The 17,814-nt window shown below is 29.4% G+C and overlaps 2 protein-coding genes across 4 annotated transcripts; one reads left to right on the forward strand and one right to left on the reverse strand.

Moving 5' to 3' along the window:
• The first annotated feature begins 753 nt into the window (after positions 1-753).
• On the forward strand, positions 754-6,932 carry LOC105257275 (circadian locomoter output cycles protein kaput). 2 transcript variants are annotated; one of them, XM_011267779.3, is made up of 12 exons: positions 754-1,620; positions 2,461-2,581; positions 2,655-2,803; positions 2,921-3,012; positions 3,113-3,317; positions 3,396-3,491; positions 3,638-3,713; positions 3,798-4,036; positions 4,103-4,338; positions 5,106-5,522; positions 5,900-6,073; positions 6,251-6,932. In XM_011267779.3, exons 2-12 carry the CDS (start codon positions 2,544-2,546, stop codon positions 6,635-6,637), a joined length of 2,109 nt encoding a protein of 702 aa, XP_011266081.1. In that variant the 5' UTR covers positions 754-1,620; positions 2,461-2,543; the 3' UTR covers positions 6,638-6,932. The 2 variants fall into 2 exon arrangements, with proteins under 2 accessions (XP_011266081.1, XP_011266083.1); XM_011267781.3 differs by having other exon boundaries at positions 4,103-4,245.
• Positions 6,933-8,854: 1,922 nt separating this feature from the next.
• On the reverse strand, positions 8,855-16,952 carry LOC105257274 (protein henna). 2 transcript variants are annotated; one of them, XM_011267776.3, is made up of 8 exons: positions 16,699-16,952; positions 14,822-14,950; positions 14,593-14,747; positions 13,862-14,044; positions 13,548-13,744; positions 10,572-10,834; positions 9,430-9,659; positions 8,855-9,186 (listed from the first exon to the last, which is right to left on the reverse strand). In XM_011267776.3, exons 1-8 carry the CDS (start codon positions 16,792-16,794, stop codon positions 9,024-9,026), a joined length of 1,416 nt encoding a protein of 471 aa, XP_011266078.1. In that variant the 5' UTR covers positions 16,795-16,952; the 3' UTR covers positions 8,855-9,023. The 2 variants fall into 2 exon arrangements, with proteins under 2 accessions (XP_011266078.1, XP_011266080.1); XM_011267778.3 differs by lacking the exon at positions 16,699-16,952 and adding an exon at positions 15,269-15,393.
• Between the last annotated feature and the right edge of the window lie 862 nt (positions 16,953-17,814).

The raw sequence follows: 17,814 nt of genomic DNA on the forward strand, positions 1-17,814 counted from the left end.
GCATTATCGGAAAATAGCTCTCTAGCTCATTTTCGTTACATGAAAATCCATCGTGAGGTTGGCCGGTAATGATACGATCCAGTATGAACAATATAAGCAAGATATTCTCTTTTTTCTCTAATAAATATGATTGCACGATAAGAGCGAAAATTACAAGATTATCTCTAATTTTTATCGAGTATGAATCTTCTTTCGAAATAAATAAACGAGATAACATACCAGCAAATAATTATATATGTTGTTTCTGTGCAAGTTCTTTCGAAAACTTGACAAGTTTTTGAGAAACTTTAATTTATTTTACTATTTAATTAGTTTATTTTATCATCTGTTGTATTGCGGCAATTTTGGAGAATATCACGTGTTATCTTTCATTAATGCATAATTAACTTTGTGAATAAATGAATAATTTAAAAAATTCAACCTTTTCCAGAATTAATTATCTTTTTGGAAGCAGAATTTTACTCGATTCTTCTAAAAAATAAATTTTTGATCAAGACTGATACATTCCCATCCATTCTAATATCAATTCTCTGTAAAGTTACTCTGATGCTCCACTTACAAGCGAAATTAAAGAAATAATAAAAAAAACGTTATGTCACTTTGAAGTCAGCGAGTTCGATGCATATATACATTAGTAATTCATACAAACTGCAGCTGAAGAACGAGATCTCATCACAAACGTATTTCCATAGACGCGCAGTTGAGCGAAGGGGATTTTCACTACAAGACAGTTGGCAATTCTGACTCGTCTGTTTCTACTTGGCCTACTCTCTGTATTCCGCACGGATTTTCGCAATCGTCGCGCGGAATCGCGCGTAAAAACTCGCGACTCGCGTTCGCGATCGATTAGGCTCGGCAACACGGCTAATGAACCTGGATGCAAAGCGCTACAATCGGCAGCAGTCCATGGCGGCATCTCGCAATCGTGATCGCGTGATTGACTCCGAGGCGTCATAGAAAATCGGAGCGGATGGATCGCAATGAGTGTCTCGTACGTGAAAAATGTCACGGTGCTATCGACGAGGACATCATCGTGCGCGAGTGAATGTGACGTTGTTGAGAAATGATCAACGAAAGACACAGGTTTCCTGCTCGACGCATTCACTCGACCTAAGAACTCGCGTGCGAGTAAAATTAGTGCACGGCAAACGCGATTGTTTACGTGAGCATTCCTTCTGTCAATTGGAGTGAACAGTTGGACCTTTGCCGATGCGGATATTTGCGGGTAAATACGATCTCTTGCGGTTGATGCAACGAAATTTGAGTTTGCTGGTTCACCGATCATCGTTCTGAACAATCCGAGTGAGATTTCAGCGTTAAAATCACTTCGTGATCGTAGAAAATGTTGCTTCTCTTGTGAATTTATCATTATAAACTAGATCGATCCTTGACGATTTCTCGATCAAAATATTTCACCTGTGTGCGCAAAAGTTTTATTAAACATTTTTCCCACAAAAAGAAACTGTAATAGGTCACGTGACTGTCGCAATTATCTATCTTAGTGTATTGTGAATCGGTAGTTGAAAGTTGTTCTATAGAAGATTCTGTTTATTTAAATGCGCAAAAGAATTTAAAAAACATTAACCTCAGGGACATTAACATTCGCGAGTTGCAAAACAGGTATTGCGTCAATTAACATAGTAAATATATGATAAAAATGTATACTTTTAAATTCGCATTTATAATATTGCGAATAATAAATAAAACTTTATATACGGATGTTTTATATACAATTGCTATATAAAATAAAATAATCTAAAATAATTTAATTTGAATTATTAGCTAAATTAATCTCTCATTATTGTTCAATTATTTAATCTCTTTCAATTGTCAAAGAAAGAATTATATTTGTAAAATATTCGTTTAAATTGTGTTACAAGTGCAATTAAATATAATACAATTTGAATCTATGACAAATGTGATAAATATATATCGACAGTTGACCGGCTTCGTCTGATCACGTTCGTAGCACGCGACTGTTTCCATTTAACTTTGTTATGCTGGTCGAAGATTGCACTGATTCATTCGATTAATCGATTTTTCTTGTAACAGAATAAAAATCATCATTATGTTACGCAAATTATTATTTCAATATCAATATATTAAATTTCTCTCAATAATTCATATTATAATTGCGTAATATAATTATTATCTTTTTTTGTACTAATTTCTCATGACGCTTTTAAATTTTTTAATCAATATCAACATTTTATTTGCAATTTCTAAATGACTTTTAAATTTATTCTATCAAGTTTTTTATTCTATTATATGTATAGAGTTTATAGAGAATTGATAATAAATCAGTATCAGGATATAAAAATTAGAATAATTTTTTAATATACCTCTTGCTTTCTAGAATTATACGCGTTATTTTAAATAGAAACTGAGTTTAGATTCATTGCACGATGTGTAAAATTAGCATAAATATATTTCAATATGAATGTAATTTTTTCTTTGCAGAAACAATAATATCAAGAAGTGTACATTTGCCATTTTAAAGAAGTTTTGCCATTTTAAATTAAAGTACACGTTTTATCTCCACCATGGATGATGATATAGACGATAAAGACGACACGAAGCGGTAAAGGCACACTAAAATTCTGATATAATCATCTATTATTATTTATTCCAATAAATAAACATTTGCCTTTTAGAAAATCGCGTAATCTCAGTGAAAAGAAACGTAGAGATCAATTTAATATGCTTGTGAACGAACTTGGTAGCATGATTAGTGCCAATACACGGAAAATGGACAAATCTACAGTGCTAAAATCAACAATTCTATTTTTAAAGAATCACAATGGTAAGCATAAGATCTTCATAACATTTTATAGACATGTATTTTTTATTCCAAAATAAATTATGTAAACTAATTGACTATATTAGAAATTAAATTATACATAGTAATTGATTATTTCAGAGATAGCTGTTAGATCGAGAGTTCATGAGATCCAAGAAAATTGGAAACCGTCTTTTCTCTCCAATGAGGAATTCACTCATCTTATCTTGGAGGTAAAATTGTGTCTATAATAAACCATAAATTTATAGTAAATCTTAATATGTGTAGATATATTTACCATTATATAAAATATAAACTTTTATACAAATGTAGGCATTGGACGGATTTATAATAGTTTTTTCCTCGAATGGACGTATTTATTATGTCTCTGAAAGCATTACATCTTTGCTTGGATATCTTCCGAACGAATTAGAGAACACGACTATTTATAATATAACATATCAAGAAGATCAGCCACATTTATATAATGTCTTGTTAAATCCTGCTAACACGCGAGATAAACGCGCTGTGAAAAAAGGTACTGTTCACAAGTAATGGAGAGGAGCCAGGAGATTTACACAATTTTTATTATATACAATCTTTTGTATTGCGACAGAAGACCAAATATCTTTCACGTGTCACATCAAAAGGGGCGGATTCCATTTTCGAGAAGATTCCGTTTACGAACTTGTACAATTTATTGGATATTTCCGTGAGTAAACAATTTTAAATCTCTATAGCATAGTTTGCAAATTGTATATTTTAAAAAAAATCAAAGTTTTTCTAAAATAAAATAATATATTCTAAAATAAAATAAAATTTTATTTTTAAGATCAAGTAATTTTTCGTATATTATAGGATCTGCTATGGATGACGATGTCGACAACTTACTTCCAGGTCAAAAATTTAGTAACACCAATGCATCAGACAACAAGTATTAATCTTTATATATGCCATGAATAGAAAATATATATAAATAAAATCACACTGGAATGTGAACTTATGTTTATTTTTGCAGATTAGTATTCGTGGGTACAGGACGTCTTCAGACTCCTCAACTTATCCGAGAATTATCCGTGACCGATAACACCAAGTCAGAATTCACATCCCGCCATAGTCTGGAATGGAAATTTCTCTTTTTAGATCATAGAGCACCACCCATCATCGGATACTTGCCTTTTGAAGTTTTAGGCACTTCCGGATATGATTATTATCATGTGGACGATTTAGACAATGTCGTTACGTGCCATGAATCATGTAAGTAATGAAAAAAAAACGAAAGCACATGCAGCGCAGATAATTAATTGCTTTATTGATCTTTAGTGATGCAGAAAGGCGAGGGAACATCTTGCTACTATAGATTCCTCACCAAGGGTCAGCAATGGATTTGGCTGCAAACTAGATTTTACATTACGTACAATCAGTGGAACTCGAAACCTGAATTTATCGTGTGCACGCATTACGTGGTCAGTTATGTCGACGTAATGAAGGAATTGCGCGCGGAATCGGGGGGTTACGATAAAACGGAAAATCAAGATGTTTTAATACCCGTAAAACAAGTAAGATTATAAATGTGATAAAATTCGCGATCGAAGAATTTCATAATTATTGCAATATTAATTATATGAAGGTAATACGTATGTATAAAAATTGTGAGAAACTAAAACATTTAAAGAAATTTTTGTTGTCAACTATTAAAATAATAATTTTCTACATCACATAAATTTGATATTTATAAACTATAAAAAATTTATGTAGAAAAGATATTTAATAGATATATTATTGACGAACAATTTTTTATACATTTTTATTTATTGCTTTTTGTTTTTTTAACTCTATTTTATGCTATATTATAATTATTCTTATTGCATGTTTTACTAATATAAAGACGGGGTTAAATAATACAGTAAAGATATGATAATAATGATTAAAACTTATTTAAAACATATAATATGAAACTGAAAAACAGAATTATTAAACATTTTTACGCGCAGATTTTTTCTTGCATAAATTTTTTGACAAACAAAATCAAATATAGTAAAAACGTCATTTAATATGCAATAATAATAATAAAATAATAAAATATTAAAAACATATAATAAAATATTAAAACATTTTTTTACAGAAAAAAGGAAAACTTTATTATATATTTATGTAAATTTATATAAACTTATTATATATATATATATATATATATATATATATATAATTTAAAATATTATTATAATTTAACTTAAAATATTGTATAATGTAAATCGATTTATCGATATTATAATTCAGGTCTGAGACATGATTTATATGATGACATTCTTACACATATGCGTAGGGCACAACATCTTGTCAAACACCGTTGACGCAATGGTCAAACAAATCATCGAAAACATTAAAGTCAATGACAATCGCTTCCAATCTCCAACATTGCGGTGATTCCAATACATCTTCCATATCAGTCTCCTTACGAAGTTCTCCATATTCACAAATAACGCATGGATCACACTCGAACGCGGCTTCTGCAAGCAGTTCTATAGTGTCAAAGCCGATTGCGTCGATGGACAGCAGGCAACAACAACAACAAACGCAACAGCAGTCGCAGCAGCAGCAATCGCAACATCAGCTGGATATCAATCAGTCATGCACTAATTTTATGGATCCTGCACAATATGCGACTGTTAATCTGCAATCAGTCACTACGGGATTCGCAACGCCTGCTGCCCCTATACTTTCAACTGTACCCACTCACGAGGTAAAAAGTTAAATATTAAAAATTAAATTCGATATTAATGCATGTTAATATATATTAATACATATTGCTTGTTATGTATATAAAATATATAAGTGTTTATTATAATTGCATTTTTTTGAAATACTTTTGCGCACATCCTTGTTAATATTATTTTTAATTTTCTATTTTTCTAAACGGAAAGATGTTTTCTATACACATTTTTTAACATCTGCTTAATTTTAATAATATTCCATGAGTAAATCTAATGTTACATTCGACTTATATTCGTAATATTTTACGTACTTGTATGTGCAAATAATTTAATAACAACATTTTTATTATCCATTTTTTTGTGATTCTAATAATCTATTTGTTTCTCTATCCTTAATATATTTCAGATGTTACATCAACAAAGCATAGTGATGACTCCTGCGCAAAATCAAATACAAGACGAATTACAAAGGAAGCATGAAGAGTTACAACAGTTAATTGTTCATCAGCAGGAAGAATTAAGAAGAGTTTCAGAACAATTATTTATAGCTCGATACGGGATTCTCACGCCACTATTAAACGTTCGTATATTTTTTGAATGATAAATTTTGTGATATTTTTACATAATTGTTTTTAAATATATATTTACGTTACAAATATCAAAATATTGTAAATTAGAATTAAATGCTTAAATACTATCAGATTCTGTTTGCTTATAGAAAAACACTAAAGATCATTGATCAATATTTGGATTTCAGGCGAGTATATCATACAATCCATCGAATCCGTGTCAACAAGCGAATCGATGCAATACCAACAATACTAACGTTCAGTTGCCCACCTCCAGTAACGTACAAAGTGTTAATGTACTTCCCATACCGATCACCGTGCCAGTGCCTATAGTACCTACGGAATTATTTTCGCAATCCTTGCAAGTCAGTCCATCGCCGAACTCGACGCATGGCAACGTAGGTGCTATAATTCAAACTCAACAACAACAACAACATTCGCAATTACAACATCAACAGCAGCAACAAGTACCGCCGCAACAGGAAAGTAATCCCGATCTCGTGTCTTTTCAAATCTGTCCGCAACAAGCCGAAATGATCTACGCTAACATAGACGCGTCCTCGAATCAGCAATAGAGATTATCGCAAAATTAAAAAGACTTTCTATGACTCCCATTGTATCCATCGTAATAGGCAAGAATTTAATTAATATTCTTGAGAACTGAGATAATTATCTTAAATTCCTTTAACTCTTCTGCAAGTGAGGAAATCTCAATATAATAACTCAATAAAAATAACAATAGATATACCAAATTATATCTATTGCTATTTTATAGTTGCAATTGTTTTTCTATCTATAGAAAAAATGCATTTTCGAAAAAATGTGTATGCGTGTATGTCTGTACGCATGTGTGTGTGTGTGTGTGTGTGTGTGTGTGTGTGTGTGTGTATAAAGAGTGTATAAAAATATTTTCAAAAAATATTATGATAACTGTGTTTGTGATATATTGCATGCACAGATATTGTGTAATATAATAAACTGTAATATAATATACTGTAATATAACTTTGACGTTTTAACGTAATGTGCAATTTTTAATACATCGATGTATTTATGTACAACAGACATATAAAATATTGCATCAAATGTAAATTAATGGAACACGAGACTACTTATCGCTCTCTGATTGTTGTACTTATCGTTTTATATAATCATATTTATATATTTTTTTCAATCAATGGAATTTTAGTCATAAAACATTTTCATATTTATGAAGGATTACTCGATAACTTTTAATTATAGAACTACATCACGGTGTAAACGAACGCTGTATGTGTCACTCTATATGTGTATGTATGCGTAAAATCAAAATTTATGAGAAAACAGACAACAAAAAGAATTTACAATGAACGAGATAATAATTTTTTATTAATTATTACTTTTATTTATTGTAAAATTTTATTTATTATAAAATTTATTCTGGTAATTTTTCAAATCTATAATCGTGCCAATTCTCTTTGTACAGTTGACGATCTTTAAAAATCGCATTTATCTGCCATAAAGAAAATATTTATATCTATGTAATGTAAAGAGAAATATTCTAAACATTTAAAAGTTATTGCGCTATATTGTATAAAATTAATTTTGATAATCTCTTAAGAATGGTTTAATTATTTCGATAAAGCGTAAAAAATTCATCATGACAAATCAAAGAGCTTTGATCAAAAACACATTAAATTAGTATATACATTTATTGAATTTATTTGTCCGAAAAATGACGTCATAACATGACATCAGAAAAGGGACCAAACTCCACATTTTCCGAAACAGGGTATATTCAGATTTTTTATGTGTATATGATGATAAAAAAGAGTAATATATATTTTGTTGTATATGTATATGTATAATATTATCACTTTCATATCTAATGTATTTTAATTATAAATGTATGTTAGATCGTTATAACATTTCATAATTGTTGCTCGATGAAAAAATATATGAAAGTAAGGCAAAAAACTTTCCAACGAAATCGTAGAAAATCACTGTCGTGAAAAGCGTTCAAATTGATGTGATAATGTTCTTCAAATAACTACGTAAAATATGTAATACAAAACTGATATAGATTGGCATAAGTTATTAACTGACTGGAAACAATAATTGATAATTTTATATTATATGTAATCGGAAAATATTTGAGAAATATACATATATATATATATATATATATGTATAATTAAAAAATAATTTTATATTATATTATGTGTGTGTGTGCGCGCGCGCGCGCGTGTGTGTATGCGTGTGTGTATGTATGTATATATGATGTTTCCAATTTGCTAACAATTATTTATGTCAATCTATATTAAAATTTTATATATATATTTTTTTTAATATATATTTATATAATATGTATGTTTTATATATATATGTGTGTGTATATATATATATATATATATATATATATGTATATATATAAAATACACACCGAAATATAATTTTGCGAAATCTGAAATGTGTCCATAAATTTTACGTTTAGTGTTTTCCTTCATTGTTAATTTTTTTCTAATTTTTTCGTCGATAATTAATAAATCGATAATAAATAAATTATAAATTTAGTATAAATTTGCTACTTTTAATAGAAAATAAAAATTAGGAAAGACAAAATTCTAATACATATATTTATATGATGTTTATTTAATATACTGAAATTCAAAAATAGCAAAGAAAGTTTTTTATACTTTACAAAAATTATTTTAAGAAAAATAAACATTAATTACAGAATAATGATTTTTTCATACCTGAAAATATGAGATAATAAAAATTTCGCGGAAAGCTAAATAAATTTTTAATGTAGAAAAAATAACAGTTTTCATTGTTTGAAGATATTATTTTAACAAACACCACAATTTGTTTGCAACATATCAATACGATAATATTTCAATGATGCAAACAAATTATGATATTATATAGAATACATCATGTAAAGCACATTAAGCGAGCAAATACACATCGACTAAAATTAATTCTAATGGTGCAATTTCCTCAAAGCATCCATCAAAATTTGAATTTCTTGATTCACATTATTTACGAGATCTTCGACTTGTTGTTTACTGTCGATAATATTGATACTCTGCGTATAAGCGTCATATCTAACTCCGAATTTTTTCGGTATAGTTTCAGCAAATTTCCTAAAATAAAAAAAATATTTAATATTTATAAATATTAAATCAAGATAAGATATATATGTCAATGTGTCAAACTATCCTTTCCAGCTAAGTATCCCATTTACTTTCATTTCAAATTATTACGCAACGTGAATTATTATGTCTTTGAATTGCAACAAATGCATTGCACAATAAAAACATATGTTGTCTTGTAACAAGAAATAAGATAATCCTCTCTATACATGTTTTTATTATTGTCATACTCACGTCATCTTTTCTTTTGCATCCTCGAAATTCTCGGCAACGTAATATACGGGTTGATATTCTGTTATCGGATATTTTTGCAATGCAGTTTTTGGCGGGTCAAAAGGTCGGAGTTCTGGTTTGTCACTTAAACAATATTCTAATTCGCCAAAAGACGAAAGTAAACCGGCACCAAACGCCTTTAATTCACCATTTTGCCGGCACAATCCGTATTCAACCGTAAACCAGAAACACTGCAAGAATAAGATGTAAAAATTATTTATAAACATAAAATTTGATTCTTTCCACTTTCTTTCTCAACTTTTTTTATCAATAATTATTTTTCTACCGACGAAAATAAGATGTATTAATGCGATTATATAATAATACTGGATTAGTACTAGAAATTAATTTAATAAAATTAATAAAATTAATAAAATTCGTATTTTTATAATATTATGTCTTTTCGTGAATTAAAGTTGATAAGAACAGTTTTTATATAGGATAAAAAAGATAGTTTACAAACGCTTAAGGATGCTAGAGGAAGAAAAGTTGAATATTTTTTATCGTGTCATTAAAAGTCACAGATTGTTTCTGCTCTAACAATAAGACAGTCAATAGTCAAAAGATAACTTCATAAAAGTTGTTGAAACCATCTGCTATGCATTGCAGAGTTAACATTTGCATTTGAGTTGATCATTGATTGGTACATTCGAAAACATGAGAACAAAATTTCGTACAACTACAGCAATATGAGCAATTAACTTCTCTATGTTTATTGGATTTCATAGACCAGACGATTCACATTTCGACGATTCTGATAAAAAAGATCCATAAAAGTGAAAATGAGATCAGTAACTTACAATACTGCTTATATGCAAAATGAGCGAAAATGAGCAATAAAAGATTCGCAATCTTAGTAATTTGAAAATGTTCTCTTTAACTTTCTTTGCCATCTCTAATTATTTATAAACGATTTTTTTTAACAACCTGTATATGTTTGTTGTGTTATTATAACTATGTTATAATATAATAGAAAATTAATAAATAAATGCAATCAACTGGAATAGCATTAGCTCGTAAGGAATAAACTGCAATAAGTTCGAATTATTTATAATTCTTATATGCTATTTTAATATAGATAGAAATATTATAATTTGTGCTACCGTTGCAAGTTTTTCTATGTAATCATCTGGAGCACCAAGGGATGCCAAACCGATAACTTGTGAGAATTGTGCAAAGGATGGATCGGCAAGAAGTGGTACATGACCTAAAATCTCGTGGCATACATCCGGTTCCGGCGTATAGAGAGGTTTACTACTGTGCCGTATGTATTGCGTACTGTGAAATACCCTGAAGGCTAATCCGGCGAGAAAATCACGTGAAGACAATAATCCTGCCACTGGACGAAGTGTGAAACCAGTAGAGTCTAAAATATCGAGATGCAAAGATTGAAGAAAATTATTTTGAATAAAATAAAATTGTATCAATAAAATTGACTAATTGGCAGCTCGTTCTTCTTATGATACAAATAGAAAAAAACTGATTATTCAGAACTAATTAGAACTATTCAGAACTAATCAGAATTTAATAAAATGTCATTAATGTCACTGCATAAATCTCAAAAGCTGTTTTTCTTCCTGTGTGTGTCCTCCATATTAAAAAAATATAAAATAAAGAATATACAAGGTCCGTCAATTTTCGACCTTAACCAAATAAAGAAGTAGATTGGCTCAAATTAAGAAGGAATGACCTGTATTGTTTTGGGATTGTCGCAATAACGAAATATTAAATAAAGAAGATCGGCCAATCTGCGTGAGTAGAAGCGCGCGGCGACGAGAGTCGTCCCAATGTAATCCGATACTACGAGCGCGGCGAAGCGATGTCGCTCTCCGAGACATGATGGTGGTTTGCGGTATATCGCAATACTGCGCCGAAAAATGACCCGTCCTTTTAGTGGCGAGAAAATGATAAATATTAATCGAACGATTGCATTTGGCTTGCCATTTTACTCGCCGCGTTACAGTGAATATCGCGCGAGAGAGGCAGGCAACATGCGCGGCGTCGTGCATGATTTCGATCGTCCGCGCGCAGACGAAAATCGGCCAATTTATATCTCGATTTCCGGACGCGATAGCGATTTCATTCTTTTTGCATAAAATTCTACACCATTTCGCGGCACTACCGTTTAAATCTCGTCCCGATCGCCCGAGGAGCGGCTGACTTACAGTGAATATCCGAAATCTGCTTCTTAGACGCACACTTAAGTGTAATATTTATATATATCGAATAAAAAAGCGAGTCGGAACGCAATCAGTCGAATAGTGAATTAAATATTTATATATACCAAACGAAAAGATGAATCGGAATGCATTCGTTCGATTAATTCGTTAAATATTTATATATATAAATTCGTTAAATATTTATATATATAAATATTTAAGGAATTAATCGAACGAATGCATTCCGATTCATCTTTTCGTTTGGTATATATAAATATTTAATTCACTATTCGACTGATTTCATTCCGACTCGCTTTTTTATTCGATATATATATAAATATTACACTTAAGTATGAGTCTAAGAAGCAGATTTCGGATATTCACTGTAAGTCAGCCGTTCCTCGGGCGATCGGGACGAGATTTAAACGGTAGTGCTGCGAAATGGTGTAGAATTTTATGCAAAAAGAACGAAATCGCTATCGCGTCCGGAAATTGAGATATAAATTGGCCGTTTTTCGTTTGCGCGCGGACGGTCGAAATTGTGCACGACGCCGCGCATGTTGCCTGCCTCTCTCGCGCGATATTCACTGTAACGCAGCGAGTAAAATGGCAAGCCGAATGCAATCGTTCGATTAATTCGTTAAATATTTATATATACCGAACGAAAAAGCGAACCAGAATGTAATCGTTCGATTAATTGATTAAGTACTTATATATCGAACGAAAAGATAAATCGGAATGCAATCGTTCGATTAATTAATTAAATATTTATATATATCGAATAAAAAAGCGAGTCGGAATGCAATCAGTCGAATAGTGAATTAAATATTTATATATAGCAAACGAAAAGATGAATCGGAATGCATTTGTTCGATTAATTCCTTAAATATTTATATATATAAATATTTAACGAATGAGCCAATCTACTTCTTTATTTGGTTAAGGTCGAAAATTGACGGACATCCTGTATATTACCTTTCAAGAGGGGCCGGTATGGTCCTGCACGCTGCGTCGCTGAAATTCGCCTGAGGCGAAGGCTGATGGCAGAGAACTAGATGTCTGTCGTAGTCGTGGACGTAAAGTAAGACAGAGAAAAACGTAAGTCGTACAAGGCCATGTACGACATACGTTTTTCTCTGTCTTACTTTACGTCCACGACTACGACAGACATCTAGTTCTCTGCCATCAGCTGAAGAGTAAAGCTAGCGCCAGACTATGCGCGATTCGTAATTCCCGATTCGTAATTCGTGATTCATAGAAATTCGTTGGACATTCAGGGAGATTCGTTATTCGTCAATGTAAACCTTCCACACTATTCGCGATTCGCTATATATCATTCGTAATTCGTAATTCGTCGTTTCTTAGTTCGCGTTACTTCGACCAGTTTTTTTTATGATATTTATCTTTTTGATCCCATAAACATCTATGTTGTCTTATGTCTTCTACAATTTCAAGCACGCGATTATTTGTCCAGCTCTCCATTGTCTCTCTCTTCATTATAATTGATGCAATAACCTATCATAGAGAAATACGAACTAGTTACGTATAGCGTAGCGCGACACAAATAGATTAATTCGTAACGATTCATCTCCTTTAAGTTTCGACAAAAAACCGCTCGATTAGCGAATCAGTGTGAATGACGAATCGCGCATGACGAATCGACGAATTTTTCCTCCACATTATTTGCGAATGTTATACGAATCACGAATCACGCATCACGATTCGCGAAAACACGCATAGTCTGGCGCTAGTTTAAAGCGTAACGCGTGTTCGAATCCACACAGGCCCCAATAAACGCTGCGTCGCCGAAGCTTATCTGAGGCAAACAGTAGGCGGAACGCAGGTTGTAAGAGGTTCGGGTACGCTCCTCGAAAAAAGCGCCTTCAAAAAGAGAGCGAATAAAAAGAATCAAGATATTACCTTTCAAGAAATTAGATATATCTTCAAGTTGAGGTATATTGTCTTCTCGATAGCCACAATTCTCGATGAGCAGTGGGAAAACGTGATTATGCTCTCTACAAGCATATTTCGGATAAAGTTTGGTCAAGTTTTTAAAGACTACACCCCATGTAGCTATTTCTTCAGACGTATAATCCACTCTTGGAATTGGTTGTCCGCTAAAATATTGCATTAATAAGATCCACATTTGATTAATAATATATAAATATTTTTATAAATACAAAAATATTTCTTTTTATTCTATTTTAATATCATGATTTTTTTTACACACTTACTGCTTGTAATTATAAGCAATATCAGCAAAATATTTTCTTCTTTTTCTGTATACGGGATCCGTGAAACCAGGATGATCGCTATCAAGCTCAGCACCATATGATAAAATTTGATTAGCGAATTTGTCAAGATCACGTATTCTCCTCGGAAACCATGGTACCGTATCTATATTATCTTTGTGATTTCTGAAAATGCATTTATGATATATATTTGATATATTTTTATTATCAAATAATATCTACACAAATACTGAATTAAATATGCAAATAATAGAAATCTAATTTATTAATACATAATTTATTAAATAAGATTTTATGAATTATAAATTAATTATAAATTAATCAATTATAAATTAATTATGAATATAAATTAATTAATAAAAGGATTGTAGGCGTACTTTTGGTATACATTATAATAATCTTATAAAAATATTTAGATCTTATATCTTAAATATTTAAAACTTACATCTTAAATATTTAAAGAAAAGATGAATCTACATTAGGATTATGTAGGACTTCTAATATTATTTTGAGATATTATCAATAGAAAAAGAATTTGAGATAGCAGCGATCTTCTGTGCAATCGAAGAATTAATAGCTATTATTTTAAAAAAAAGATTTAAAAAAATAATGTTACTGTTTATGAGAATATACGAATATCTTTGACCATTTATAAGAATATCTTTGAAAAATATGTAATAATTAAAATATTTAAATAAATCTGAAAAACTTACCTAGAAATAATCGAAAAGTAACTGCATTGATCTCGCAAAGATTCAATTGCGGAGGCTATATTACCACCTGGTGCACATTCCACCATAAATTCATAGCCATTTGATTGTCGAAGAGAACTTCTGGATTCGATGTGCAAGAGATTCACTTTGTGTTTCTAAAATAATAATCTGTATATTTGCATTTCTTCCAATATCTAATAGTTTAATTAATATCACTTTATTCACTTACGGCGAACAGTTGTAGATATCTTCCTAACGATCCAATTTCATCTTCTTCTGTAGGAGAAAAAATTAAGCAAGTACTTTTAGCTGAATCTCTGCCCTCTTTGATATAATTTCCGCCATGGATAAGCTTCGGCTAACAAATAATTTAATTAAAAATAATTATGATGCATTAAAAAAAGATATTATTCCTTATAAAAGTGTTTTTTTTAGAAAAATATTTTAAGATCTCAAATTTTTAAAACATTTCAATAAATATAAAAATATAAATTAAAAATATAAACGTAATTCATGAAGAGAAATATTTTTTACAGGCAATATCATATTGTCAATATGTTATTTAATAAAGATTTTCGTGAAAATATGAATAAACATGATAATTTTGTTTTTTACACTAATAAAACATTTATTTATTTAAATAATTTATTTATTTTTTAATTAATAACAAGCATACCGATAATTCTGTTAAATCTATCATTGTACGATTGAGTATTTCTACGTTCTTATGATTCGAATATTTTAACATATCACGAGTAAAACTGCTGTAAGGTAACTGTAAAACTATATGATCAAGAAGTCTCTCAAATCCACATATATAGCTGCAAAAACTCCCCTCTCACTCGAGATGCGATCCGATTAAGCGACTCAAGGAAATCCCTATATGTGGAATGTTGAAAATTGTTTCCGTATACGCAAACTTTTTCTTCATTTTTTTACGCATGAATAAGGATATGGTTACATGCGCAGCGAATATAATTGCTCGAACGAACGATTAAATGTTTTTATACAGAAAAAAAACATAAAACTTTAAATGCTGTAATCTGTGAATGATTTTGCATCATCTTAATAGCAGAGATTTTAAAAGTCAAAGTTGATTTCTCTGTAATTTACTTGATATGAAAGAAATTTATTTTTCCATTATTATTATTATTATTATAAGTGTTATATGATCTTCGGGTCATCATGTATAAGGAAAATCTAAAAGAAGATTATGAAATGTATTGTGAATTTCTATAATTCGATTAAACCGTTATTTACAAACATGTAATATGCAAGAAATGATTTTCTTTCATCATATTTGTAATTTATTGAAACATCGATAAGTGTCCGATTAAAATTAAATTGCTGATATACGTTATATTATATTTTTTATGTATAAATCATACGTACTATATTACGTATATATACAGATGTATTTTATTCAAACATATTATGAAAGAGAATGATAAGTATTCCGTATATGATGTAACGATTAGTACATCACGGTGTCAATCACGATCAGTCTATGATAAAACTACAATTTAATATGTGATAACATGTTACTTACTACTTGTAACTTTCAATTTATATATATATATACGCATTAAAGTGATTTCATTTAATACATATATATATATAATATATATATATATATATATATGTATTAAATGAAATCACTTTAATGCGTATATATATAAATTGAATGTTACGACTTTTTTTGATAGATAATAATACTTATAATTTATATATATATATATAAAAATATATAAAAAATATATATATATTATAAAAAAAAAAAAAAAAAAAAAAAAAAAAAAAAAAAAAAAAAAAAAAAAAAAAAAAAAAAAAAAAATAATATATTATATAATCATTTTTTAAATACATAAGTTTTTATATACATTATATATAATCATTATATAATCATTATATAATCATTGTTCATAATCATTTTTTATTACAATTTCACCTCATATGTACATTTTTCTTTCTCTGTTCCTACAGGAGAAATATTCATTTACGAAAACAAAAAAAATTATTTTATTATTTTCAATAAAATAATTTGATAAGAATTGTACAAAATCGATATTCGACTGTTCGCTAAAAATAATAATTTTATTATCCTACCGTGTCTGGAGGTGAGCTACTAAGAAGTGAATAATCTTCTCCCTTCTCAGCATCCATTTGGTCAAGTTGTCGGCTTGTTTGCGCATACATTATCATCCAAAAATATAAAGATACGCCTAATTGATTGACTTTTGTTTGATTTAATTGAACTTTACTTGTTCAACGTTGTAGAAGAACTGATGCTGGCTGTAGTGAAGCTATCAGTTTTAACAGGTTGAGGAAAGAAATATACCCTTGTATTGCGAAAGAATAAAAACAAGTACTGATGCATGCCAAGAGAGAGATATATATACACTAAACACGCGACAAAGGGTCGAAAAGTTATCGAAAACCTAACGCTCGAGATAATATAATATCTTTCATAAAGTAAATCTTTTATAGTCATCTATCATGCATGCGTAAATAAATAGGACTATATCTTGCTACGATAATTTATCTATACGTTATTAATGGCAACGCATGATATGATATTATATTAATACTTAAGATTTATAAACGAAATAATGTCTTATATAAAGTATATAATTTCGAGATAAATAAACTATCTTTCTTTTAAATTATAGCAAATAAAAACAAGTATATTTCGAATTTGTGTAAACCATTTCAATTTATATAGAAAACTTTTTAAAAATTTACCATTGTAAACTCAAGAAATAAATAATAGAGTAATTATAGATATAGATATATTGAAATAATTTTTGAATTTTCGAAATATGCTTGTTTCTATTTTCTATTCATTTTATATTGATAAAAATTTATTTATCAATCTAAACTTTTTATCAATATAAAATGAAAAGAAAAGAACAAAGAATTCCATTTTTTTTAGCATGCAATTAAATAAAATAGTATCAAATAGACAAAAGGAAACGTAATAAATATGATAAAACGCAATAAAAAAGAAAGGCTATAAAGACCGTGGCGCAAGATGTTATAGCGTAAAATAATAAAAAATTCTAAGTAAGAGACATAATATATTAATAATCTGTTAGATATAAAAATAAAATTACATACGTACTTTTCGATTTTTTCAAGATCTTTTTCAATGTTCAAGGAATCGTTAGAAAATAAACAAAATTAAAATATAAAATTGTTTGAATCATCCGTTACTTTGCGCAT

This window comes from Camponotus floridanus, unplaced genomic scaffold (genome assembly GCF_003227725.1).
Source record: "Camponotus floridanus strain SB8 unplaced genomic scaffold, Cflo_v7.5 scaffold70, whole genome shotgun sequence".
Lineage (NCBI taxonomy): Eukaryota > Metazoa > Arthropoda > Insecta > Hymenoptera > Formicidae > Camponotus > Camponotus floridanus.

What these genes read in the sequence shown, in the direction of transcription:
- LOC105257275 (XM_011267779.3), top strand. Translation starts at nt 2,544, where the DNA reads ATGGATGATGATATAGACGATAAAGACGACACGAAGCG. An exon ending in GATAAAGACGACACGAAGCG is followed by an intron (nt 2,582 to 2,654) that starts GTAAAGGCACAC and finishes TTTGCCTTTTAG; the next exon opens with AAAATCGCGTAATCTCAGTG. An exon ending in CAACTGTACCCACTCACGAG is followed by an intron (nt 5,523 to 5,899) that starts GTAAAAAGTTAA and finishes AATATATTTCAG; the next exon opens with ATGTTACATCAACAAAGCAT.
- LOC105257274 (XM_011267776.3), bottom strand. Translation starts at nt 16,794, where the DNA reads ATGATAATGTATGCGCAAACAAGCCGACAACTTGACCAAATGGATGCT. An exon ending in GATATCTACAACTGTTCGCC is followed by an intron (nt 14,748 to 14,821) that starts GTAAGTGAATAA and finishes TTATTATTTTAG; the next exon opens with AAACACAAAGTGAATCTCTT. An exon ending in TATATCTAATTTCTTGAAAG is followed by an intron (nt 10,835 to 13,547) that starts GTAATATCTTGA and finishes TCGATATTTTAG; the next exon opens with ACTCTACTGGTTTCACACTT.